At 43.1% G+C, this 27,471-nt stretch overlaps 2 protein-coding genes across 15 annotated transcripts in view; one reads left to right on the forward strand and one right to left on the reverse strand.

Moving 5' to 3' along the window:
• The window catches only part of DPY19L1 (dpy-19 like 1), a 282,848-nt gene extending 275,099 nt beyond the window's left edge, over positions 1–7,749 (forward strand). For 13 of the 14 annotated variants that reach the window (XM_021079309.1, XM_021079315.1, XM_021079314.1 and 10 more), the window contains 2 exons: positions 1,244–1,312; positions 5,146–7,749. The gene's annotated coding sequence lies outside the window, so the exon portion shown is untranslated. The remainder of the gene's footprint in view (positions 1–1,243; positions 1,313–5,145) is intronic. The other variant, XM_021079319.1, reaches the window with a different exon arrangement.
• The window catches only part of NPSR1 (neuropeptide S receptor 1), a 270,293-nt gene that overhangs the window by 133,943 nt on the left and 108,879 nt on the right, over positions 1–27,471 (reverse strand). Inside the window, 3 exon segments of the mRNA XM_021079326.1 lie at positions 9,171–9,262; positions 9,265–9,790; positions 13,252–13,375. Of these exon segments, the coding sequence (XP_020934985.1) occupies positions 9,171–9,262; positions 9,265–9,313 (141 nt within the window). The 5' untranslated portion in view covers positions 9,314–9,790; positions 13,252–13,375.

The following is a 27,471-nucleotide window of genomic DNA, read 5'->3' on the forward strand; positions in this document are numbered from 1 at the left end:
TTGTTGAATTAAAGCATTAGTTGAGCAGCCCCTTAAGACAGTGATTAATCCTCTTTGGCTCCCTAGTACCTAGTGTAAGGTGCTACCCAGTGGAAGCAGCTGTAGTCTTACTGTTCACATGACAGATGCATTTTCTGCTTGAAGTGTCCAGAGGCAGCGACAGGAACCATATGTGTGACTGCCTGCCTGCCTGAGGTTCCAGGAGACAGAGATGATCCATTCACCACTGGAGCAGATTGTGTTGTCCACAGGCTGTGCCCTCTGCCCTCTGACCTCTGCAGAAGGTCTCTGTGGCTGAGCTTCTGTCATCAGGCACCAGAACACACACATGGAGAGCAGGACGTGAATGGTAACATCTTTCTCCACCACTTGCCCAGTGTCTAAGGGCTCAGAAGTGGATGGCTTCCGGGCCTCTGAGGTGGAACCACAGCTGGCAGCATAGAAAGGGGGACAGGAGTTATTGTTACGGTGCAGCGGAAACGAATCCGACTAGGAACCATGAGGTTGTGGTTTGATCTCTGGCCTCGTTCAGTGGGTCCAGGATCTGGTGTTGCCGTGAGCTGTGGTGTAGGTCACAGATGTGGCTTGGATCCTGTGTTGCTGTGGCTGTGGTGTAGGCTGATAGCTCCGATTGGACCCCTAGCCTGGGAATCTCTATATGCCTTGGGTGCGGCCCTAAAAAGCAAAAAATAAAATAAAATAAAAAGGGGGTGGGGGGACAGACAGACCTTGGAGCTTGTTGGCTTCAGGTCTAAAGATCTATCTACACACCCTCCCCACCAATATGGCCTGCTGTGGTGTCAGGAATTTCCTAAATCATGGTTCCTTAAAGTTCAAATCCAATAGCTTGTAGAATAAGGATTAAGATTCCATCTGCTCTAATGCGCTCACTGAATTTACTGAGACTTTCCTTAGGAATAAACTTGTTATGCACATTGTTCTTGATATGCTCTTTCATTCAACAAAACATTTACTGACCATTGATCTCTGTGTCAGGCACTATACTAGGGACCGTGGGAACTACAGCTGCCCTAAAATGAGTGACATCTAGTGTGTGTGTGTTTCTGTGTATGCGTGTGTCTGTCTGTATTTATATGTGCACGGGTGTCTGCTTGTCTGCGGTCATGTCTGTGTGTGTGTAGGCGGACATGCATGTCAAGAGATGAATCTTACTGCACAGAGATCTGAGGTGCTTTGGAAGCATCAGGATAATGATGAGATTGGAAATTTGAATTCTTCACAGGTGAGGGGGCAGTTGAGCTTGGATGTGCTATCAGAAGAAAAAGCTATGAGCAAGGCACTTCTGCCAAAGGTAACATGAACCTTATCTCCCTGGAGTGTGGTGAGGTGTTCAGTGCATCGCGATAGAGGCGGTGGGAGAGGAGGAGAAGGGGAGTCCCCTCAGCCTGGGAGAAGTTGGAAGGCCAGGCTGAAGAGTTTGGGTTTTATTGTGGAAAAAAAAGGTGAAGGTCAAACTAGGCTTAAAGCAGTGTTCCCTGCACTGGGGATGTCCAGTTAAGCTGCATTTCTCATGCCCATCAGCTAATTAATTCTTGCAAAGGAATCAGAATCAAACATGTGTCATTTCAGGCCAGAGTAGATAAGAGAAAGTTTGCCCTCCCTTGGAAACTGCTTATTCTAGAAGGCAGAGCTACAAGCTGACCTGCTTGCAGCTGGGACATGAAAGAAAAATACACTTTTGATGTATTAAACCACTGAGATCTAGGGTTTTAGCTTTTTGTTGTTGCAGAGACTTGTTTGCAGGAAAATCATATTTCTTTTTCCTTTTTCTTCTCTTCCTTTCTTCTTCCTTCCTCACTTCCTGCCTGCCTTTCTTTTCTTTTTCTTTCTTTCCTCCTTTCCTTTAATCCTTCTTTACTCCTTTCTTTTCCTCTTTCTTTCTTTCTTAGAAAGTTCACGCCTTTAACCTCTCTCAGTTTTCATGTTCATATCTGATTTTTTAAAAAACGCTATTGTAACCCCTCCTTGAGTTGTTGGGAAGTCAGGTGAAATCCTGTGCGGTCACGTTATTAACTGAAAGTGCCGCCAAGTGTAAGTGACACATCATTTGTGGGCAGCCATCAGTATTGCCTAAGTGGGGGAAGAAAAAAAAAAAAAAAAAAAAGAGTCCCCAGTTATGCCTTAATGGCTTCATCACGATCTTGAGTGGTTTTGCCATCTTGTGGCCCAGAAAGTCTTTTTCCCAAACTAGAAGCTCATCCCTCCTTTCTCTGGATAGGGCAAAACTTCGCCTCTATAAACAGCCTTTCTTGGAGTGGGCCATTAAGCTTGCTTAGTTAAAATTAGACATTGTAGGAGTTTCCATCATAGCGCAGTGGTTAATGAATTCGACTAGGAACCATGAGGTTGCAGGTTCGATCCCTGGCCTCGATCAGTTGGTTAAGGATCCCACATTGCTATGGCTCTGGTACAGGCTCGTGGCTACAGCTCCAATTAGACCCCTAGCCTGGGAACCTCCATATGCCACGGGAGCGGCCCAAGAAATGGCAAAAAGACAAAATAAAATAAAACAAAATAAAATTAGACATTGTAACAGTACGATAAAGTAAGAAATGAAATCTTCTCTAAATATCTTATTCTACATTTTTTCACGGTCTAATTGAAAGAAAGAAGGACCTGCTGTTTGAAGGTCTAATACATATTAAAGCTGTCTGAGAACTTTGACTACAGTCATCTTAGAAGCTCCAGAAGCTTCTTCCATGTAGAGAACAGTAGCTTCTCCTTTCTCAGTGGCTTTAGAAAGGAGTGAACAATTAATCCCTGGGGCTATTAAGCTAACATTTATCAAACACTCTAAACCATCACTGTTCTTATCAGCCTTCCAAGCATTCAGTCACTTAACTTGTCACAACAACCCTCAGAAGGACGTTCAGTTAGTACGTCATTTGTCAGAGGGGCGCACCAAGGCACAGGTAGAAGTGAACTGCCCCCAGTTCACAGCTAGACAGAGGTGGCACTGGGACCCGTCCCAGCAGTCTGACTGGACAGCAGGTGCCTCACTACGGTGATGGGGAAGATTCGAGAGCTTGAGTTTACCTGGGGATGATTTGACTCCTTCTTCTACCATCAGCTGAACTGAAAGGTCCAGAAAGAAGCTAAGTTCAGCTACAGAAAACTAAAGTTACATTTCTTGTCCACTTGAGTACACGGCTCGAAAGTCTTACACACTACACCAACAAGGAATTATTTCAAGGACGACAGGATGACATTATTTTTAAGCATTAACGGATGTGCTCCTTTCTGCTTCCCTGAATAAACTCCTTGGAGCCCAGACGGCCCAGAGCAAGCACTGCCCCATTTGCCCTGAGGGCACAACCTTTACTTTAGCAATGCAGACAGAAGCAAGTCAGCTCTCAGCTTTCAAAGTACCTCGCAGAGGATATCATACATAGCTTGAAGAGAAATGTCTTTTTCCTTTGCAAGAGGGTATATCTTTTGAGCATTCAGAGCAGAGAGTCTGGAACAATACATTTGGCAGAAAACAGTCTCGTCAGTTGCCCCACAACAGAGAAAGCAGACGGGGGAGACGGGCGTGTCAGACTGCACAAGAGTGGGCGGAATGCGAGGAGCCTTAGACACTGCGGAGGGGATGCTGTACGCCCCCTCCTAAGGCTCCCACAAAAAGGGAGCGGAAGGGACCACATCTGGATGCACAGAATTAAAAGGGTGCTGAGCTCCTTTTATTGTCTAGAAATCAAGAGACGGCTGCCCCAGGGATTCACCCTGCTTTCATGAGGTGAGAGTTGAACCATTCTGACGCCATGTGGGGAAAGAGGGGACCAGCCCCCATGTGAGGGAGAAGCAGTTAAATGTTTCATGCTCAGGAAGGATCCAGAAATTGAGCCGGGGTTGAGAGAGGGAAAGAGGGAGATGTGAGCTTCCATGTACCCAAAGGAAATGGGACAAAGGGGCGCTGCGCAGAATGCAGTGCAGCCTGATCTGAGCCAGGTGGGGGTCCCGGCAAGGGCCTGGAACAAGCACGGCCACTTCTGAAGGCCAGACAGGACTGCACACCTCAGCCGATGCCAACTTGCCCAGATTCCTGCCCAGGTCAGATTCCCTCCCTCCTCTCAACCACACAGACGTGAACACACCTTATCTATCTCTCTCTCTCTATCTCTCTATCTATCTATTTTAGGGCCGCACCTGCAGCATATGGAAATTCCCAGGCTAGGGATCCAGTTGGAGCTGCAGCTGCCCACCTACACCACAGCCACAGCAATTCAGGATCCAAGCCTCGTCTATGACCTACACCACAGCTCACAGCAATGCCAGATCCTTTAACCCACTGAGCAAGGCCCTGTCCTCATGGATACTAGTCGGGTTCATGACCACTGAGCCACAAAGGGAACTCTGAACACACTTTAAAAGCATCATTCATTCCTAAAGCTTAGATTAGACGGCTTCCCTGCATCAAAAAGTGGCAGAACCCTTCACGAGCTGAAAGACTCTGCAATTCTGAGTTTCCTCGGAATTAACTAAGATTGTTTCCTGCTCTCAGATGTACCAGTGACACAAAGGGAAATTGAGTTAAGGAGGTTTTCCTTTTCCACACACTGGAGTACACAGCCAGGGAATCACAGGACATCCTTGTGGAGCCAGCCGAGAACTCGTGTGCCTTTCTTAAGGACTTGGAGTGATATTGGACATGAGCTGGCCCAGGGCAGGGGATTGGAAAGGGAGGGTTGTGCTAGGTGTGCACAGCAGAAGCAGAGAAACAGACAGTGGTAGATCTTTCTTTTATTATTATTTCTTTTAATGGTCATATACCCGATGGCATATGCAAGTTCCCGGGATTTAAGCTGAGCCACAGCTGTGCCCTACATTGCAGTGGTAGCAATGCAGGATCCTTGAACCCACTGCACCGGGCTGAGGACTGAACCTGAGGCTCTGCACTGACTTGAGCTACTGCAGTCAGATTCGTACCCCACAGCGCCACAGTGGCAACGCTGCTAGCAGACCTTTAATCACTACTTAATTGAGCAAAACTAGTGGTAATTTCCCTATACACAGCCATGGTATTCAACTCTAGAAACTCAAAATGAACATATTGAATGAAACTAATTAGAAGAGGTTAAAAAAAAATGCAGGACGTAAATGCAAGACCCTTGTTACAACTTTCAGGAGCTCTACTGGAAGAGCTGGCCAGGACCCAGGGCTCCTGGATTCCAGGAAGGGGGCATCCCTGACATTGTCTTGGGGTCCCAAGAAGGAAGAGACACAGGCAAGTTCTGCAGGGGTGTGATGGGACAAGAGGAGAGTTCAAAGAAGCGGGCAAGTATCAAAGAGGAGCTGGCAGTCACTGATGGTGCACATGCTGCAGAAATGCTCAGTAGATAGAGTTCTCAGAAATGAGTTGTTAACCTAAATATAATACAAACAAGCACAGTATATTTAAGCTTCTTAAATTGAGCTTTTCCTAAAGCCTAGTGTGAGATAATTGGGCTATGGCTTGAGCTGGAATTGGCTTTTGTTGTATTAATGGAGGGAGGGTGTGTTCAGAAAAGTCACAGTGAGGTGGCGGGCAGAGGATGCACAAAGGAAACAAACTGTGTCCAATCACCCTCAAGCACGCAGAAGCAACCATTTCCATACAAACAGTAGTCAGACTAATCGCATATCATCTGTAACAACCCACTGAAGGAGATTCAATAGAAGATCGTCTTCAGGTAATATTTCAGCGGTCTCCTTCCGGTTTCTCCCCTCACCTGAGAGTAATCAAACTGAGTTCATTTGCATTATTTTATAATTTAGGCAATTTACTAATTCAGGCAGTTTTCCCTCCCGGTTACTTTGAATTAATTTTCTCATCATTAAGAATCAGGGATTCAGGAAACACTGCTAGTGAATTCACCTGCAGTATTAAAGGCTGTTAACAGAGTGGCAGCTTTGTCTTCCACTTGGACAGGTTTACATCCAAATCCCCCATTCACTTTCTGATGATCCAGGTCCCATCCTCCTAGGAAACATCTAGTAGATTCTTGAAGCCCATGTAATTCCTCAATGCTAGGAACTAAGGACGTGAACTGGACAGGACTTGAACTTGAGAAATTGGAAACTGTGAAGGAAACTGGAGCCTGAGCTGAGAACCTTGAACCCAGGAGCACACAGGGTTAGTGGCATAAAGCCCATATCAGAGGAAGGGGTCAGGAAGTCAGCTCTGCCTTCCCTGCTGACATCAAGGACACACTTAGGATGGCAGAGTAGGTTAGAGTGGTGGGGACCAGAGGTGAGAATTTGGAGATGGAGGTGGGAAGAAGGAAAAGGCTCTAAGCTTGGGAAGAAGGGCCAGTAAGATCTAGATAGGGATGTTTACCTCCTACCAAGAGAGCTTTGGGTTCAGAGGAGAACTAGAGGGCCACGTAGGAAACCAAGTTAGAGCAGAGGCATGTAGACTAAGGCAGCTGAGACTCGGTGAGGCAGCAACAGCGTGGGTATGTGTTGCCCAGGGCTAAACTAGGTACCAGGTACCGGTGTTTGATGCCACAGCTACTTCCATACTCCACCCACCGGAAACCGTAACTTAAACCTGATCACGTTGGCTTAGCAACGGAATAAGGATGAGCTGACTGTAGCTGTAGAGAAGGACCTTGATGAGCTCAGCTTGGAGAGACCAGGCAGGGCAGGGCTGGTGCGGGGTGGGGGATGTAAATGGTTAACAAGACCCCATCTCTGATACTGAGAAAGCAAACTTCCTGTTGCCCAGTCTGACAACATGTAGACCATTGACAGAAACGCAACGCCACCCTTGATTAAGGCAGTCAATATTTGTTGAGTAGGCCTAGTAAGGTGCTGGTTTCTGGAGAAAATGGGAAACAAACATCAGGCATTCCTTTCACTAAATGGCGGTAGAGGACAGAGTTGAATTAAGTGGCAAAGAGAGGGGTACACTCCAAGACACTACTGGATCTTGGGCGGGTGGGGGGTAGTTTGGGGGGGGTCAGGGAGGAGGCATCCCAAGAGGAGAGCCTTAAAGACTAGGTAGCATTTAGATAAATGCAGATGAGGATGGAAGGCGATTCCAGAGGGAAAGCTACACCGTGGGTTGAGAATTAAATGAAATACTTCACAAAAGTCACTCAGAAAGATTCCTGTCACCAAGAAAGCCCCCAGCAAAGAAATGTAAGGCAGTTGCTGTTGCTATTAGTTCTGCTACTGCTGTTACCATTTTAATTTTTATGACCTTTTTACTGTTTTTGGAAAAGGCAATGGGGATTAAAAGGACACGTCTGGAAGACAGTAAAGAAGCACAGTTCTGACTTTCTTCTTGAGAAGGACGTGGGACCAAAAGGATCACAGTGAATAAGAGTTTGCATCAGAGCTGCTTCTGTATCAACAGTGCGTCAAAACTGCCTGTGCTCAAAGGGGACCATGGAAAAAGTTACACTGGGACACTTAAACTAGTTCCACCAACACCGCCACTGATTGCTGTGTCACTAAAAATCGCTGTTTTAGTGAATGATTACATCACTCAAAACATAAAACGGAACATTCTAAGCTCCTGGCCAGACAGATTTCCTCTCTTCCTGCTTCTGTGTCTAGTGGTCCAGTTCCTTGCAGGCAAGCTTATTAACAAATGAGATTAAAACTATGTGATTCTCCTTAGTGCCTAGAGATCACGCTGCCAGGACAAAGTACAAACACTAGAAGAGCACGAGCAAGGATTTGTTTTTCTGACTACTCGACACATCCCCTTAGGAGCCGCATTCAAAACAACAAAAAAAAAAAGGCAAATGAGATTTCAGCTGTGAGTGATTATTGCCTGAATCTCAGAGCAACCGCCTTATTGCTGATTATTACCCCTTTCGCCGTGGCCAGTCTCTCTCCATTCTGTTTGCTGTCATGTTCTATAAATATCAGAAAGGCTGCAGAGGCAGCATCACTGAGAGGAGGCAAGTGCTTTCCGGGTGCAGAAATCCTGCTTCTCTAAACTAGAATCTCTGGATCTGCAGGCTGATTTCATAGAAGGGACTACTCAGTCAGGGGTAAACGGCAACAAACTCCAATTTCAGTTTCTGTTTTCCATTGTGGAGCTGGGAGGAGAAGCCAAGGGCTGGGTCCTCTGTGCTCGGCTTAAGCGACTTGTTGGGCTCGGCTTTGCTTCGTTGTCACCTGGTGTTGAGGAGCACCAGCGAAGCTGGCTCCTGGGACGGCTCCCTGCTGAAAGTTTTATTCCGAGTGTTGGCAGAGAAGCAAAGCTCTGAGGTGGATATTACAGCAGTCCTGCCTTGCCAGGTAAAAACCAAATTATTTCAAGAACACCTAGAGGTTTTAAAAAAAACTACTTGAATTTTTCTTGAAGTTTCGGGCTTTTTTTTTTTTTTCTTTCTTTTTTTGTATTAAATACCAGTTGAGACTTGGGAATTTAACAACTGAATGTGCTAGGCAGCATGTGAAACAACCTGACTCCCCAGCGCTACCGTACAGATGCTGGGTTTATTCTTGACCAAAAGCTTGCTGCAGAAGAGGAACTGGGATCAGCTAATGAGGATCTTGTCCTCAGTGTGTGGCCCTTGGATACTTTGAAGGGGAAACTCACCGAACTCTGATTTCCTCATTTGTTCTAGGAGGCAACCTGTTGCAAACAGTGACATCACCAACGACAGTGAAAGAACCTATTTCTCATTGATGTTTAATGCAAAAGATCAACAAAGTGTGGTTCTTTCCTTACTCCGTGCTAGGTCTCTCACTGCATCACGCAGGTCCTGGGGGGGGGGGGGAACGGTGCACTTTCCATACCTCTGATGTTCCTAGCAAAGAGCTCATGCAGTAACCCTTACAAGAAAGAGACCTTTCAAGCCCTACTATAGGGTTAATTAAACTTTCTTTCAACCAAAGAAAGGGGGAAAATTAAAAAGTTATCCACTCAAATGTTTCTCATGATTCACACATTTGCAGCAGCAGCAAAACAAAAATAAAACAAAACAAGATCAGTATTCTTAAGAAACTATAATATAGTTCCTTGCACAGTATGAAAAACTTGTTGCTTTAGCTCATCAGGTTTTTTTCTTTCCCTTGATCTCTTTTTAGAAAGGAAAATAAGCTATATTCACTCACAATATTGGCTAGGATCTTTTAATTTGGTCTTTAAAATCCTACTTGTCTCATTATTTACCATCAGTGTTCCAAGTGGAAGGCAGGCAACTTACCTTAAAGGAGTAGTAGAAGGACCCCCACTCCTCTCCTTCCGCTACTGCAGTGAAAGTCACTGTTGCAGTGCAAAGGACCGGAGAATCCGGCGCCTGCTCGTCCCGTTGGTCACTGGGCTGTCCTCTGTGAGGCTGGCCGGCATGGCTCAGGTGGAGGTAAGCCCGGCTGCTCCTGCACCTGCAGCCGAGGGAGAGTGTCCAGCCCTCTCTGGAGCGGGGCAGTAGCTGCAGCTCCGCACCTCTCCTGCCTCCCTAGGCTTCCACTGGAGCTCGGCTGAGCAGAGGCACAGAGCCCTCCTGGAGCCCACCGCACTGAAGAGCTCTGCCTGCCGACGGAGAAGCCACGTGCTGCTCTCTTCTCAGCAGTTACCATCCAGCATCCGGCTGACAGTACAGCCTCCACAGCCCCCATTCCTGCCCAGGGCGGAGGGAAGGGTCGCCCCGCCCCCGAAGCGGGTAGGAGGCCCCCCCAGTGAGCCACGTGGCTCCCACGACAGGGCTCCTGTTCAGGGATACTTTTCCTCACTTCCAAAACGGAACCCCCACGTCCGCTCCAGCGTCAACAGTGCGGGAATTGGGGCTCAACAGCCAGTCCATTCATTCAGGTCATGTGTGCATATCTGAAATCAAATCATAATAATGCATTTGTTTCAGCTGCGGCTGCCTTCTGACTTATAATCTTTACTCAGCCATTTACTCAGTAGCCTGGGCATTATTTCAGCAAATGTGAGCAAAGAGCACATGTGCATTTCACACCCCTGGTTCTACTTCAGGTTTCAGAAAAGCCTGTGGTCTGTTTGTCAGTAAGTCACGACCCCTTGGGATGTGACGGGATTGGTGCCTGGTGGATACTCTTATCACCTTTGTGTTCTTTCATTTGATACCCAAACCAACTGCATGAAACACATCTTTACATTCTCATTTACACAGGAAGAGACTGCTTCTCAGCAGTGAAATGACTTGCCCAGGATCCCACAGCTGGTGATGGAAATGAGATGCTAACATCTTCTTCAGAAATTCCTAGACAATGGTGCTTTTATTGTAACATACACTGATTTGCATCAAATCTCAAGGGCCTATGGAAGCGTGAAGTTAACAGGAGTAAGAATAACAGGTTAGGTGTAAAACAAAAGGATTAAGCTGCTTGTACTCAGCCAAGCAGAATAGGATGACAACCCAATATCAAAATAAAGAATATTCTTTTTTTTTTTAGGGCTGCACCTGCGGCATATGGAGGTTCCCAGGCTAGGGGTCCAATAGGAGCTACAGCCACCAGCCTATGCCACAGCCACAGCAACAGAGGATCCAAGCTGTGTATGTGACCTACACCACAGCTCACGGCAATGCCGGATCCTTAACCCACTGATCGAGGCCAGGGATCAAACCCACAACCTCATGGTTCCTAGTCAGATTCGTTTCTGCTGCACCACAACAGGAACTCCACAAAGAATATTCTGACTGCCAAATATACAGGAAAAGATGCTCAACCATTAGTTAAAGAAAATCAGCTTAAAACAAGATGGAATTTTTATTTGTGGGCATAGTGAAAACTAGGGTCTGACTACTCCAAGTATTGACAAAATTGAGAAGAAATGGGTGTAGTTTTTCATGTCTGGTGTGAGAGTTAGCTGATAGGATCTCTTTGAAGAGTGATTTGGCAGTATGCAGTAAAGCTGAAATTACACAACTCTATCTAGATAATGGGTGACATGTATATTCAATTTAGGGAAATTCACTGTACTATACACATAAACTGTACACACTTTTTTGGTGGGTATGCTTTACATCAATAAAAATTTATAAAAATCTGTGAGAAACTTCTGGGAAACTGCAGAAGCTAGTTAGGTCATAGTGTGGTGAAGGTGGAGAGAGAATCTTTTGTTTGTGTTGTTTTCTCTCCACTCATGGTCCAGATGGACCAGTTTTTGACCTGTAGACACCCACGAGAAACATTTATGTGGGTGTACAAGAAATATGCAAAAAGATGCCTTGGCAACATTTCTTAGAAACAAGTCAGAAGTAATCTAAATATTTCTGTGACAAAATCAATGAGAAGTTCCAAACCGGAAACTCCCCACATGCCTGTCACCAGGAGGCTGGATAAATGAATTTCCATGCAATCATACAATAAGATACTATCTATCAAGGGGAATGATCTGTAGAAAATATAAAAATATAGATGAAATATACAAATATAATTTTAAACAAAATGATATTTTAAAATTCATATGAAGTATGACTACATATGTGTGCACATATATTCACATATACATACATGTGTATACATTTCACAATGGAATATAGCATTTGAAAGGAATGGTTGCCGACAAGATGGAAAACTAACATGCTGTCATGTTGTAACGGTGAATTTTGTGTGTCAACTTAATGGGGGAGTGAGGTGCCCAGATATCTGGCCAAATATTATTCTTGGTGTGTCTTTGAGGATGTTTCTGGATAAGATGAATTTTTCAATCAGTTGACCGAGTGAGGCAGAGTGGCCTCCATCCAGTCTATTGAAAACTGAACACAACAAAAAGGCGGATGTGTCCTCAAATAAAAGGGAACTCCTCCCACTTGACCATTTTGAGCCAGGGCTTTGGTCTTTTCAGACCTTTAGACTCAAAACAGAAGCATTGGTTCTTGGGTCTCCAGCCTGCCAGCTTTTAGACTTAAACTATAGATTAGCTCCCTGGTTCTCCAGCAAACTGATTGCAGATCTTAGGACTACTCAGCCTCTATGATCACAGGTGCCAATTCCTTATGGTAAATTCTCTCTCAATGTCTCTCTCTCTCTCTCTTTTTTTTTTTTTGTCTTTAGGGCCACACCTGTGGCATACAGAGGTTCCCAGGCTAGGAGTCTAATTGGAGCTGTTGCTGCCAGCCTATGCCAGAGCCACAACAACACCAGATCCAAGCTCATGGCACATGCCGGATCCTTAACCCACTGAGGGAGGCCAGGGATTGAACCCTCAACCTCATGGTTCCCAGTCGGATTCATTGCCACTGCACCATGATGGGAACTCCTCAATGTATCTCTTGTTGATTCAGTTTCTTTGGAGAAGCCCAAGTATTAAACATGGCCTCTGGCTCTTTACTCGAATCCATCCCTAGAGATTCCACAACAATAAGAGGGGCATTAATGAATCATAGGACTTAGAGTAAACCATGAGATACCTGCTAGAAAGGCTGAATGGATAAAGATGGGAAATATGATGTGTTTGTAGGAATGTGCAGGATGGAGAAGCATCACACATCAGGCACTACTGTAGTGATGTAAACTGATACACTTTCAAAAACTTCTCTGCAGTATTATCTAAATTTGAACACATCATTTCCAGGGAGTCCAAAGCAAAAATGTCGGGGATAGCATATCAAGTCTGCTTCTGGTGTCAGAAGCTCCTCTGGATACTGTATTCAGAGGTAAAGAATGGAGAGAGTTCCTGTTGTGGCTCAGCGGTAATGGACCCACCATGAAGATGTGGGTTTGATCCCTGGCCTCTCTCAGTGGATTAAGGATCTGGCATTGGCGTGAGCTATGGTGTAGTTGACGTATGTGACTTGGATCCCATGTTGCTGTGGCTGTGGCGGAGGCCGGCAGCTGCAGCTCTGATTTGACCCCTAGCCAAGGAACCTCCATATGCCACAGGTGCGGTCCTAAAAAGAAAGCAAAAAAAAAAAAAAAAAAAGAAAAAAAAATTGGAAAGAATCTCAGATGGCTGCAAATTTAGTTGGGATTTTCTTTCAAGGACCAGTGATATTCAAGATGTGGGCCAAGGACCGGCAGCATCTGCATCATTACCTGGGAACTTGCTGGAAATGCAAATTCTGAGGTCCCACTCCAGCCCTACTGAATCAAAATCTCTAGGGGTGAGGCTAAGGAATTTGTGTTTTAACAACACTCCAGGTGATTCTGATGCCTGCTAGAGTTTGGAAAGTACTATTCCAGAGATTCATACCAAAGCCCATGGGGTCATTAGAGGGGTGAACTGAGTGATGTTGGGTGGAGGGGCTTGAGTGGAGTTGGGGAAGGATTGAAATGCATCAGCCCACTGATGTCTAGGCATGAAAGGAATGTGATTACCTTTTGACATGTTTCCAGCATCAATTCTGTTTTCCTGTAACATGATGCATATGAAAAATGATGTCCACGTGCCTGGAACGTTTTCTCCTGTGTTTTACTGAGATTATGATGAATTCCCCCAAATCTGTAGGGAAGTAAAGTATATCACAATATTATGATAGCTAATAATTGTCACAATTATTCATTTCCTTGGGGATGATGACTTTCCATAGCTTTGGGAATAAGTTCCTAGTTTGGGACAATTACTCATTATTGGTTATAACATCATCCTTTGCTCTCTGGCTCAGCACTTACTAATCAGTCAGGTTTCCTGGCAGAAAGGAGCTTCCCTGAACCTCTGCTAAGAGTCTGTTGCTTTGTAATCTCTTGGTAGCCTTTATTTGCCCCATCATAGTGCTCATGTCAATTTAATACTTTGTTGAACTATCTCTGCTCCCTGATAAATGATAAGTTCTACGAGGACAAGGACCACAGCTACAGATAACTGCTGTATCTTTAGGGTTTAACACAGTGCTTGGCACACATATGAGAGGAATTAAATAGATATTTGTTGAATGAATGAACCCATCAGAGTGTAAGTACGTGAGGGTGGCACTGTTATAAGGATAACCTCGAAACTTCTAACTTAACAAAATAACGTAAACTACTGGAAAATGTCAGTACTTTGACTTTATTAAATAGCTAGTACCCCAAAACACCACACCCACAAACCCAGCAAGTTGTGATGATGCAGTAGAGAGCTTTGCCTTCAATTTCCAATAGTGTTGGGGGCTGACTCATGGCAGAGCCTGCAAGAAAGATACACGCTCACCTAGAGTTCTCGTCATGGCTCAGTGGAAATGAATTTGACTAGTATCCATGAGGATGCAGGTTCAATCCCTGGATCCTTAACTCAGTGGGTTAAGGATCCTGAGTGCCCATGAGCTGTGGTGTAGATCGCAGATGCGGCTCAGATCTGGCGATGCTGTGGCTGTGGCATAGCTTGGGGACTACAGCTCCGATTCGATTCCATAGCCTGGGAACCTCCATATGCTGACTCTGTTTTGGGAGTGCTGATGTCTGCTTAGTACATGACTAGAGGCAGCCCACATTTTCCCACCTCCTTAACACAAGCCTTAGTAAATGGTTTTCTAATAGATTGGAATGAATGAGCCTCACAGCCCTAGGCTCCCTGTAGAAACTGGGAGCCCCTTCCAGAGCCTGTATTTTACATGCTCCCCACTTCCTAGGGCAGGGGTTCTCAGTCCTGGCTGCACATAAGAATACCTGGGGCTCCTCTAAAAGGCAATAGTATGTGGAGGCCACCCCCAAAGTTTCTGGTTAGGTCGTTCTGGGGTGCAGCCTGGGCATTAGGGTTTTTAAATGATTCTAATGTACCTCAAGGAAAAAGAATCCCCATCCTAGGACAGCAGACTATGGGCTTTGGAAAAAAGGAGCTATCTGGGAAGTTCCACCTTTTATTTTTTGTCCACCTTTGTCTCCAGTACATGCCCCGTTCTCCTCTCCTCAGACTCCCCGACCCCTTCCTGATGCATCAGTCAAGACTTTAGTTTGGAGAAAGGCACCGCACATGGCCCAGGGCAGTCAGAGAAACAACCCCTTGTCCCTCACTGCCTTGGTGACTCTCCAGTTTCTGGCAGCTCTTGAGTCATGGGCAGAGCTCCTGACCTGATGGAGAACAGGAAAGCATCAGCTGAAACCAGGGCCCTCGGTGGCCAGTGTCAGGGGCGACGGGGAATCAAGCTGACTCTGCTTCCAGCTGGGCTTCCATTGCCAGAGTGGCTTTAATACAGGGAGTTTCCCTAACTCCCAGAGTAGAGGGAAGAATTATACCTAGTGGAACATCTTTTGGGACATGTTGGCCATTGTTGGGCTATTACTAAATATCAATCAAAGGACAGCTGGAAGCTGACCTGGCTTCCACAAGGCCCTCTGCTGATGGCTCACAAATGACTCTCCCTGCAGTGACCCTTTTGGTCAAAAGCAGTGACTGGCCTCTAGCTCTTTCAGCTTGATAGGCAGATGGCCTTGGACTACAAGTAATGGGATTTTTACAAAGACTGAAGGAATACACAAATTTATTTTGAAATTGTATCTTGACACATTTCGATCATTATGAAGAAGAGAGCTTTTTCTTGGTTTTGTTTTGAGGCCTTTCTGTATTCTTTGTTTTTTATCCTCAGCCTCTTCCCTTCCAAGATGAAGGTCACCTTTCTTGGGTTACTGGCTCCCTTCTTCATCTCCACTATAATCACCTTTGCTCAAAATCAGTCTCATATCAGACACATACCGCTTGGAGTTACCCAGTAGCAGCATTTAAGTCCTAACCTTGCTAGGATGAAAAGCTTTGCCCTGGGACAGGAATTTCAACTTCAGTAAATAAAATAATGGAGAGATTTAGATGAGAGACGGTCAAGGTTCCACACATCCTGCCATCCACTCCTGCACCCAGCTTTCTGCTTCATCCATTTATTGTGGGAGCCCTGGCTACAGTGTTTATGTCCTTGAACATATGTATTGTTTCCCTGTAATGCTAAAAGGGAAGCGTTTATAAGCTTTGGAGTAAAAATTATAAGCAAAATATTTAGACTTGTTTCATATGTTTATGTATATGAAACAAGTCGAATTTCCATTCTGCCTCAGTCTGAAAGCCCAAAGGTTTCTCATTAGTCCTATGTCAACAGGGAGAAAGAGTTCTGGAGCTCCCAGAACTCATTCCTTATTTGACATTTTGGCATTCTCATCTACTAACTGTGACCTGGGCTGTCTGGATCCAAAGTTGGCTCTGCTACCTCCTTTCTGTGGGTCCATGGACACCCCCAAGCCTCTCTTTCCTTGTCTGTGCACTGGGATGGCAGTGGTGCCTGCATCAGGAGGTGTTGGGGAATTAAATGAAGATAATGCTTGTTGTCTTAATGCTCATTGTCTTCTTCTCCTTCTCAGTTATGACTGTCGCTTCTTAGGTGTGTAAGTTTTTCTGGGCTCTTCATTTAGTCTCTAACCTGAAGGGCAGAATCTTCACCTTTTCTTTTTGTCTCCTCTGACAAGGATGGCCTTTCCCTGAGCCCTGTGATCCTGGAAAACAGAGAAATCAACCATTTCTTTGTGTTCCAGGAATGACTCACTGCTAACTATCATTCCCCATATAAGTGAGATCAGATCCATGGATGGCTCCTCGTAGGTCATCGACACCTACAGCCGCCTATCATGTGGCTAGACACAGACCCTCCAATTCCCTTTCTTTGTCTCACTAATGTTGTTTGGTTTCCACTGATCAATTGGAACAAAATGCTGGTTAAACAAATTTTAAGATTCTGTCCTTTCCACAGGCTGAACTTGGGCTGCCCCCAGCCTGAGCTGGCTTACAGCCCTGCCATAATAGCCCTGCACTGAAATAAGCTGCTGGCTCTACTCTCAACCCGCACCAATCCACCCATCCCTCTTTTCCATGCCCGCTTCTTTCCAGTCTCATAACCTGCTTTCTGTCTAAGCCTGGAGACACTTGCAGATCTCCTGGCGGGAACATTCTCCTTGCTGCATAGGTCCTTCTTTCCCTGTTTACAGCAGCCCCTTTCCTCCTCTGGCCACAATCCTTTCAAATCAAATCTCTTCTTAACAAAGTCCCATGTTGTTCTCTGACAGCTCCAAACCGTTCAAAAATGCATGTTGTACTGAACCGAATTTGTTATTAGTCATAAAAAACCTATTTAAGCAATTGCTGTATGCGGAATACATTATGATGTGGGGAAGTTCATGGTTCTCTTGGAGAGAATAGATATGACACTCCAGGTTCAATCACAGAAGGAGAGTAAAATAACACAAAAGCAGGAGGCGACACAGGCACTGTGTAATTATAGCCAAGTGAATAGCCAAGAGAATTAATATTTCACCTTCAGAGGAAGCAAAGATCATAGTTTTGAGGTTTAAATTTGGGTTTTGGTGTTTTTATTTACTCTGGATGAAGCCCACACCTTTTCTTTTCTACCGACGTGGAGAATGGTTGAATAAGCGTGGACTTAGGACAAGGACATTAACTTTCTCTGGCAGGATTTTGATTCTGATACCAGAAAGTGCCCCTGCTGCCGAGACTCCATTTCTCAGGGTGAAGGTGCTAACAGATCCTCCTCCCTCCGTGACTTTCTCTCAAAGGAATGAGTCTAAGCTTGCAGTAGCCGTGATGTCACAGACATTACCGAAGGCAGATATATCGAGGCTGCTGCACTTGCACCTTTACTTTAAATGCCGCTTTTAGAATCGATGTAAATAGGGATTGGCTGGAGGAGCTTTAATTATAGCGGGAAGAGTAGGAAAGAATATGAGAGAAGGAAAAGGGGGAATTCCACCTAATCACTGTGCTGGGTGCTTGGCTTCTGTCAGGACATTTAATTCCCAGAATATCATTTTAAAGTGGGTGCAAGTCTCCCACTTTTAAAGTAGAGAGATGAAATTAGATAGCATCATCGACCCCATGCTGATTAAATTTCCCTTGCCCCTTTATTTTTGCCTTGCCTTCTCATGTGGTAGTGAGGGCTCTAAATTATTAGTATGAAATAATAGTGTTCTCTGAGAGAAAACTGCCTTGAAGACAGAGATAAATCCTTGGGAGCCTGGAGAAAAGATAAATTCAGTATTACATCTGGTAATTGCTTGCTCTGATAGGTACCAGAGGTTACTCATGTTACAGTGATTAAGAGATATACTCCCTAAAGAACTGGAATGCAATGTTCTACTTTAAAGAGGACACTGGAAGAAATGTGATACAGCAGCCCATGCTTTTAGGGTTGTATTTTAAAAATTCTAACAGTAAAACTTGCCTACTCTAAATAAATACATGAACATGCAATGACGCAAGTTATATTAATTGCTAATGTATTCCTCAGTCCCCAAGTGAGATGGTACCATACACTCTGCTTTGTTCTCTGCTTTTAAATTTCACATATTGTAGACTTCTATATTAATAAATATAATGGTTATATTTAGTGTCTCTCTGTAATGCTAAGATGTGATGTTCCCAGGATTTATTCAATTATTCTCATAATAATTGAGATTTAAGTTGTCAGAGTTTTCAGAAATTGTGCACTGAACAATCAGCTTTGAACACTTGTCTGATAAATTCTCAAAATATTTTCTCAAGGTATAATTGCTGCTTTTTCTTTCTTCTTCTGTCTGTTTTGCTGTTCTTTATCTGAACCCTTGAATTAAATGCTTAATAATTATTTTCATTCATGTATAAGGCAATGAATTTTCCTCTGAATATGCTTTTAACTAGTCAGATTCTGATGTGTATTATTCTTATTTTCATTATTTCCTACTATGCATATATTTAGATAAATAATAATATAATTATTAATATACTACCAATATTATGTTAATAATGATAATAATTATATATTAATAAATAAATTAATATATATTTCCTACTATATATATATATACACACATATATATAATGTGTGCTTTGCTTTCTTCTTGCAGCAAAGAATTACTTGTGAGTGACTTCCAAATATTATTTTTGTTCAAGCCAATACAATTTCACATTTTTATTTCTTGAACTATGTTTTGAAGACAAAAATCTACATTTTGAAATATTTAAAAACTTTTATATAATAGATTAAAAAAATCCACAGAATTCTATTTACAAGACAATTAAATATACACACACACAAATAGTTTCATATGCATATGTGTCAGGGTATCCTCATATATTCTACTGTATTCTTTAGATCCTCTATTTCCTTACTTATTGTTTTTTCAAAGACTCAGAGATATCTGCTAATGCTTTCTATTATAATTGAAATCTTGTAAGCTTATTCTTTCATTTCCTATAGGTTTTACTCTGTACATTTTATTCTTTTTGTCTTTTTGTTTGTTTGTTTTTTAGGGTCGCACCTGCGGCATATGGAGGTTCCTGAGCTAGGGGTCGAATCAGAGCTGTAGCCACTGGCCTATACCAGAGCCATGGCAACACGGGATCTGAGCCGTGTCTGTGACCCATACCACAGCTCACTGAGCAAGGCCAGAAATCAAACCTGAGTCCTCATGGATGCTAGTTGGGTTTGTTAACTGCTGAGCCATGATGGGAACTCCTGTATATTTTAGTGTTAGGTTGTTGTTGGAGAGAAATTTATGACACGTACTTTTATTGAACTATGTTATTTTACCCCAAAGATCATCTGTAAAATGGGCATAATTATAGTATGTGCTTCCTAGGGCTTTTGTGATGATCAAACAAGTTACTGTATTTGAAGTTCTCAGTGCAGTTGCTGGTACATTGTTATCTGGTATTCTTGTTAATGATAGATTCTTTTATACTTAGAACTCTCCTCAAGTGAGAGAAGGTTTTTTTGTTGTTGTTCTTTAAAAAAATTTTTTTAAGTTTTATTGAAGTATAGTTGATTTACAAGGTCGTGATAATTTCTTCTGTACAACAAAGTGACTCAGTCATACATATACACATATCTGTTCTCTTTCAGATTCTTTTCTCACATAGATTATCACAGAATATTAGATAGAATTTTCTGTGCTTTACATCATTTCCTTGTTGGCCAATCATCTCATGTGCCTCAGTGGGCAATATGCCTATCTCAAGCCCCCAGTCCATCCCCCACATATGCCTGTCAGCTTTGGTAACCATAAGTTTTTCAAAGTCTGTGAGTCTGTTTCTGTTCTGCAAATGAATTCATTTGTATCCTTTTTTGTTAAGATTCTATATATAAGTGATACTGTATAATGTTTATCTTTCACTGTCCTACTTCACTTCGTATGATAGTTCCAGATCCATCCATGTTGCTACAAAAGGCATTGTTTCACTCTTTTTATGGCTGAGTAATATTCCATTGTTTATATGTACCACATATTCTTTTTGTTTTTTTAATTTTTTAATTTCCCCAATACATTAATTTTTTTTCTACTGTATAGCATGGTGACTCTTGGGCATATATCTGGACAAAACTTTCCTTAAAAAAGGGACATGCACCTGCATGTTCATTGCAGCACTATTCATGATAGCCAAGACATGGAAACAACCCAACTGTCCATTGACAGATGACTAGATTAGGAAGATGTGGTATACATACACAATGGAATACTACTCATCCATAAAAAAAGAACAAAATAATGCCTTTTGCAGCAACATGGATGGAACTAGAGAAGTTTTTAAACACTAGCTTTTTTTTTTTTTAAGTTGATTCTCTCCTGCATCCCCTAGAACACTATTACCCTTTCTTTGGTTTTCATTCTATGTCATCCATATCTATCTATCATCTACTTCCTAATCACATCAACCCCTTTCTCCTTTTCTTCTGCAATTAGTAAGAGTCTTACAAAGGGGATTTGAGGGCTGTTGTGCTCTGCTGTGGTTCAAACTCAATTATACTTAGTAGAATTTCTTGAGCTGTTATTCTGCTTTACTTGACTTTTATCTTTGGAATGCATTATATATATCAACACTAAGCAAAATCAAAAGCAGAACAATACACAGACACCTGTGAGGTTTTTTGTTGTTGTTTTTTTTTTGCTTTTTAGGGCCGCACCCACAGCATATGGAAGTTCCCAGGCTAGGGGTCAAATTGGAGCTGCAGCAGCAGCTGACCTACACCACAGCCACAGCAACATGGTATCTAGGCTACATCTGTGGCCTATACCACAACTTGCAGCAAGGCCAGACACTTAACCCACTGAACAGGGCCAGGGCTTGAACCTGCATCCTCATGGATACTAGTTGGGTTCGTTACCACTAAGCCATAGTGGGAGCTCCAACTTAAATATTTCTTAAATACTTTCTTCCCAGTTTTATTGAGATGTAATTGACACATAGCCCTGTATGGGTTTAAAGTTTACAGCTTAGTGATTTGACTTACATATATCACAAGATGATTGCCTCAATAAGTTTAGTAAATACCCATCATATCAATAAGAAATAAAAGAAAAAGAAAAAAATTCTTTCTTTGTGGTGAGAACTCTTAGAATTTACTCTCTTCATAACTTTCATATAGAACACACAACAATGTTAATCATATTATTCATGTACATTATATCCCTAGTATTTCTTATAACTGACAGTTATCTTATAACTGTCAGTTTGTGTATTTGACCACCTTCATCCAATTTTCCCTCCCTTAGCATTCTTCTTCAGTTTATTTTTAGTGTCATCATGGACTCAAGGATTACATTTAAATTAATCTTATTCTAATGGACCATAATTATGATTTTTCTGGTTGTTTGAGTGCCTGTTGTATAAGTCCTTACTCAAGTCCATCTACTTACCTGTCTCTATGCTATCTCCAGAATGTCTAAATAAATCACCACTCTCCAACCACAAATTGTCCCAGGCCCATCTTACTTTCCCATCCCAAGATCCAGCACCCCTACTTTGCAAGCAAACTCTGTTACCTTTAGGGAGAAAATATAAAGGTTGACTGCAGACACTATGGGTTGTAGTTTAAATCACAATCCCTGACCTCGGGTAGAATGAGGCCTGGCATATCTAGGTAATTTAAATTTCAAAGTAAAGGTTTTTTAAAAGTCCACACTTCATGTCAATGATTTCAATTTCTACTTTTATCTCTTTCTCAAGTATAAGAGCTCTCAGTCAATTATTTTTTTCTTATCTGAATAGCCAGCTTTTCTTCTTCTCCCTTCACTCTCTTATGACAGATTTGTACCAGAATCAAAACATCATGCCCCATATTGTCACACTAAACTGTTTTAAATTACAATGCTGTGAGGAATCATAGCAAGAGGGATGTTGAGGAGCATTTATTGAAAACAAAATTAATAAGCCCAATCTCCATCACTCAAATAAGAGAAGAGAAAATTCATTGCTCTAAACCTAATGCATGCTGATTATATCAGGTACTCTGAATAGATCAGCTGAAAGGAGATTCTGTCAGATTCAGAAGACCACCTAGGCCTCTCCAGGAATGTCCTCTTTTTTCACTGTTGCAGAAGAATGCACCTGCCATTTGATCACTGGAACACATCCAGGAAAGAGAAAAGAGAAAGTAGCCCTCTTAAGATAGGATGATGAGGGGGTGTACAGTTCTTTTTTTTTTTTTTTTCAGGAAGCCAATCGGGTACAGAGTTTCTGCACAACTACGAACCAGCACCAAAATGTCCCTAGGCAACATATTCAGTGGATCATGTAAGAAGGAGATCAATTTGCCTCCCCTGATTCCTAGCAAGGAGGTAAGGTCAGCTGTTGGCTGGATGCGGGGTATCTGGGGAAGGCTTGGTTAGCTGTTAGTATTAAATCAGAGAGGGGAGATAATAGTGAGTTAGAATTATGCCTCGCCCAAGGAATAAGGAGTCTGGAATAACAAGATTCCTTTTTTCTCATTTTACTGAAGCATAGTTGATTTCCAGTGTGGTGATAATTTCTGATGTGCAACCAAGTGATTCAGTTATACATGTACACACATCCATTCTTTTCTCACATAGCTTATCACTGAATATCGGGTAGAGTTTCCTGCGCTATACAGCAGGTTCCTGTTGGCCAGTCATTCCGTATACCTCAGTGTGCATATGCCACTCCCGACCCCCCAGTCCACCCCACCCCCCAACCCATTCCCTTTGGTAACCATAAGTTTGTTTTCAAAGTCTGTGAGTCTGTTTCTGCTCTGCAAATAAGTTCATTTGTATCCTTTTTCAGATTACATGTATAAGGGATATCATATGATGTTTGTCTTTCACAGTCTGATTAACCTCACTTAATATGATAACTCTCCAGGGGATAATAAGTTTCCTGTTCTTTAAGTGCTGGCACACTTCCGGTTGTCTGTTTGGTTGGAAACCAGAGCTACTGTCCTAGTTTCAGTGACCCCTTCCTCAAGGCAAAAGACACGGTCAGTGTACCGTCCCAGTGATTCATAAGGCATACCACCAATGTCCGTATGCATTTGGATGGGGTGGAAGTGGTAGAACGAGGCCTTAAGGATTCCATACTGCCTCCTCACTTACCTGCCGTGCTTCTTCAGGAAACTTTTCTAAAGTGGTCTCAAATTTACATCCTCAGAACTCAGTCCCATACCACACTCTCAGGCTTACTCCTGCTTGGCCTGGCTTCTCCAACTTCCCATTCATTTCCTGACCTTGTTCTAACACAATCTTGGCTTTGGATCTGTGAATTAGACCTGGAGAATCTGCCTACTCTTCCTTGGGATGCTTTCTGGAGCAACTACTCCAGGTAGATCATGATGGACAATGAATTCACAGTGAAACAGACGCCAGGGCAATAGGGGTGGAGATGTTCAGGTTGTGTGTTTCCTTGACTCCACATCAACCTCAAGTCCAAATATTGATCTACGATGGCTTTAGCCTCTCTGTCTGAATGTGGTGGCTTCTAGCCATCTTGACAAACTCAGGGTCCCAGAGATGGTGCGGGCAAAGCACACCTGGTGATGAGGACAGGTGAAGGGAGAGGTTGCCCATAGCCTGAGGTAGGGCCCATACAAATAGGACAAGGAGACTGTGGGCTGTGACTAGGGATTTAGGGAGACAACTTTACACTTTATTTTACCTAGAGCAGAAATTGAGGGCCCACAGTGACACCTCATAGCAAATTTCTTTTACTTTAGCTGGAACGCTGATAGGATAGTTTCTCATGCATGTGCGCACACACACACACACACATACACATATCCAAAGATGATATGTACTTTTAAGCAATATGGGCTTTAAAGGAAAAGGTTAATTTTCTCAGTATAATTCCAAAAGGGCTGTTTTCAAAATGCTTTCAGATACTACAGTTTCCCTTTAGAGAAAGGAAACTAGGGACATCTACGCTTTGGGGGACCTGGCTCAAAAGCAGATGGCACAATCTGTTACCATCCACTTTCTCTGTCAGACTAAAACAACTATGTGGAGGTTTCAGGGGGATTTCCTTGGGGCAACCCCTTCTTATTCTCACTACCTTTTTTTTTTTCCTTTACCAACAACTGAATAGGGCCCTTTAAAAATAAAATTACAAATTGGGGGAGATGGGAAAACATTATGCTTTATTACAAATAGATTGTAAAATTTCTAGAGGTCAGGAATGCGGTTTCACCTTCATCTCCCAAGTCACCTGGGGAACTCTTGTCCCCGGCTCAGGCCCTCAATTAGAATGAACAGACTATGTCATGGTGTCATATCTACCTCCTCTATTCTGCCTGCTATTTCCATATGTTCAGTGATCAAAGCCTGCCAGGGCTCCTCTCCAGGGCTCTTTTGAAACAGTCTCTCTCCATCTCCACTATGATAATCTTTCCTTAGGCCCCCATCATCTCCCACCTGAATTACTGAAACAGTCTGATACAGTCTCCTTGCTTCTCGGTCTTGGTTTTGGGTTTGATATCCCTCATCTTAGCTCCATATCACCCCGTTTGTCTCTGCCATGTGTTACAAAGGCTATACTATCCCCTTTTCTATCCTCCAGCCTTGTGGATGAGATTGGTCCGGTTTTGACACAGAGTAGACATCTGTTGAATGAGTATCGGTGGGGCTATCTCTAGCTGTTTAAGTGGATCATAGGAGCTTAATGTTTAGAGAGTTGAATGTTTAGTGGTTTTGTTATTATCTTCAGGAGCTACTGGGTGCAGCCCACGCTGCAATTAATTTAATTGACTAGAGGATGAAGTCACCATGGTTGTTAAACCTTAGCTTTGGGCTTAAATTCATAATAAGGTAAAATTTACAGTGTGAAATAAGAAAAGAAGAGAGAAAAAGAAGCTGGTATTTGTCACATTTCTTCTCTAGGTCTGTATGTGTTATTTTATATGTGTTACTTTTTTGTTTGTCTTTTGAGGGCCACACCCACAGCATATGGAGGTTCCCAGGCTAGGGGTCAAATCTGAGCTGTACCTGCCAGTCTATACCACAGCCACAGCAACATGAGATCCAAGCTGCATCCTCGACCTACACCACAGCTCACAGCAGCACTGGATGCTTAACCCACTGGTGAGGCCAGGGATCGAACCTGCATCCTCATGGATATTAATCGGGTTTGTTAACCACTGAGCCATGATGGGAACTCCTATGTGTTACTTCCTTTAATCTTCAGAAAACTATGCTGAGATAGCTTTTAGCCTTCCCACTTCACAAATGAGGAAACTGAAGAAAGAGTAATGTGCCCAGCAGATCATGGAAATGGATTTGACCCAGGTAGTCTGATCCCATGTCCATGATCATTCAAATACTTTGCAGTGGCCTAGGTGGCTGCTCTGAACTCTCTTGTATCTGTTTTTTTTTTTTTTCCCCCTGTCTTTTTAGGGCTGCACCCGAGGTATATGGAAGTTCCCAGGCTAGGGGTCAAGTCGGAGCTACAGCCACCAGCCTAGTCCACAGCCACAGCAACCTACAACCTACATCACAGCTCGTGGCAACACTGGATTATTTAACCTGCTGAGTGAGGCCAGGGACCGAACCCGAGTCCTCATGGACACTAGTCGGGTTTGTTATTGCTGAGCCACGACAGGAACTCCTGATTTGGTTTGTAATTTGAAGTTCTCTTTCTGGGTGCTTTAGAGCTTTGAATGGCTCTTGCTTAGAGTGAACCAAAAAGCCTACTGTCAACAATAAAATGTCCCTCACAATAAGCAGATCCCCCCAGGAACCTGGTACTGGAGGCAAATCCAGTTGAGTGATGTAGCTTCCTGTAGACAAGGTCCATTCTTGAGTGTGAAAGTGCTCTGTGGTGAGAAGTGCAAGGGCTGGCCAAGCCATTTTCATCTGGTGGGCTTGTGCCTCCTCTTTGTGACTGTGAAATAAAATCCACGCTTAAAACCTCTTAGCCTGTGGTATTTCTCAACTTGGGTAGACCCTTGGCTCAGACAAATCAGTGTCAGACATGACAGCAACAGGGTAGCCTACTGCTGGTGACTCTTCGGGAAAACTGCTGTTAGCTCAGATACAGTCGCCATAGCATACTGTATTCCAGGGATGTCGAATTTTCTACTACAACTTTAAATTTTGTAAGACCAATTCAGAGGAGAAAAATGAAACTTTATTATAGAAATCAGCTTAGTTCACGAAATACCACTTCTGTTCTATAGTAGAAAAGCAAAGCCTTTCATCTTTCCAGTCTTTTCATTTTAGGGTAACTCATTTTAAACTAAATCTCTGAATTGCGCACCTAATTTTTCTTCCCACTTCTCTGACATCATCACTTTCCGTGTCTCTGCTATGGGGTTGTGAATCCCTGACCACAGTTCAGCTCTTAATTCTCAGGCATCTTCTGGGCCCCTTCTGGGGGAAGGTGGGGGACTTTCTGAATCTCTTCCAAGGTCTGAGATGGCTTGGTCTTGCTATGCTATTACTAATCCATAGCAGCATACCTATGTTGATGCGAGGAACTCTGCATAGCTATCTCCTCTCTGAATTCTAGACAAGAAGTGTGGTACAAGCCCTTTCTACATTCAGATCCCCAAACCAATTCTATCCAACCCCCTATCAACAGGTCAAGCCTGCAGAAAAGGGTGAGAGTCAGACCCCACCATTAGCATCTCTTTTCTTGCTCTTCATTCCCAATCCTCTATGGGGAATATTCTTATTTTCTCTGTGTGCAGCAAGGAAACACCTGTTAGGCTGAATTCTCTTCCTCCTGCCTTGCTTGTATACACTATAGGCTCTGAATCCATCAGGAATGTTTTTAAGAATATGGATCTAACAATTCAAGCTGAGCCTTCCAAAATGGGTGGAACTTTTGCCACTACAGCTTTATAAAAATATCACTTAAAGATTCAGTGACTGCCTTGTTCTGAGCTATATCTATGTTGCCAGACTGGGCAGAGCATGTAAGAAGTTATCTCTGCTGCCCATTTGATGGTATATCTGTTTTAGGACACTGGACTACAGGGAACAGAAGACTCAATTTATGGTAGATTAAACCATAAATACATATGGTTTATACCACAGAGTTCTGGAACCAGGCAGTATTAGAGAAGATCTGGTGACTTGACAAGGCTGTAGGGGACTTAGGCTCTTTTGATTTTCCTTTTTGCCATTTTTATCCTGTAGCCAAAAGCTTCCCTCATGATTACAAGATGACTGCCAACCCTAATCATCATACATTCATATGTCAGCATCCAGAACAAAAAGCAAGGATAGTAATGGGGAAAAAAAAGAGAGGGTGGTTGTGGAAGAAGGTGTTATTATCCATCTTTCTTTTCTGAGAGGAAGATATTTTCATGGTGCTTATGAAGGTATTGGCAGGTATCTCTTTCTATTTTCTTGGCCAGAACGAGA

The sequence above is a fragment of the Sus scrofa genome, chromosome 18 (assembly GCF_000003025.6).
Source record: "Sus scrofa isolate TJ Tabasco breed Duroc chromosome 18, Sscrofa11.1, whole genome shotgun sequence".
In the NCBI taxonomy this organism is placed as follows: domain Eukaryota; kingdom Metazoa; phylum Chordata; class Mammalia; order Artiodactyla; family Suidae; genus Sus; species Sus scrofa.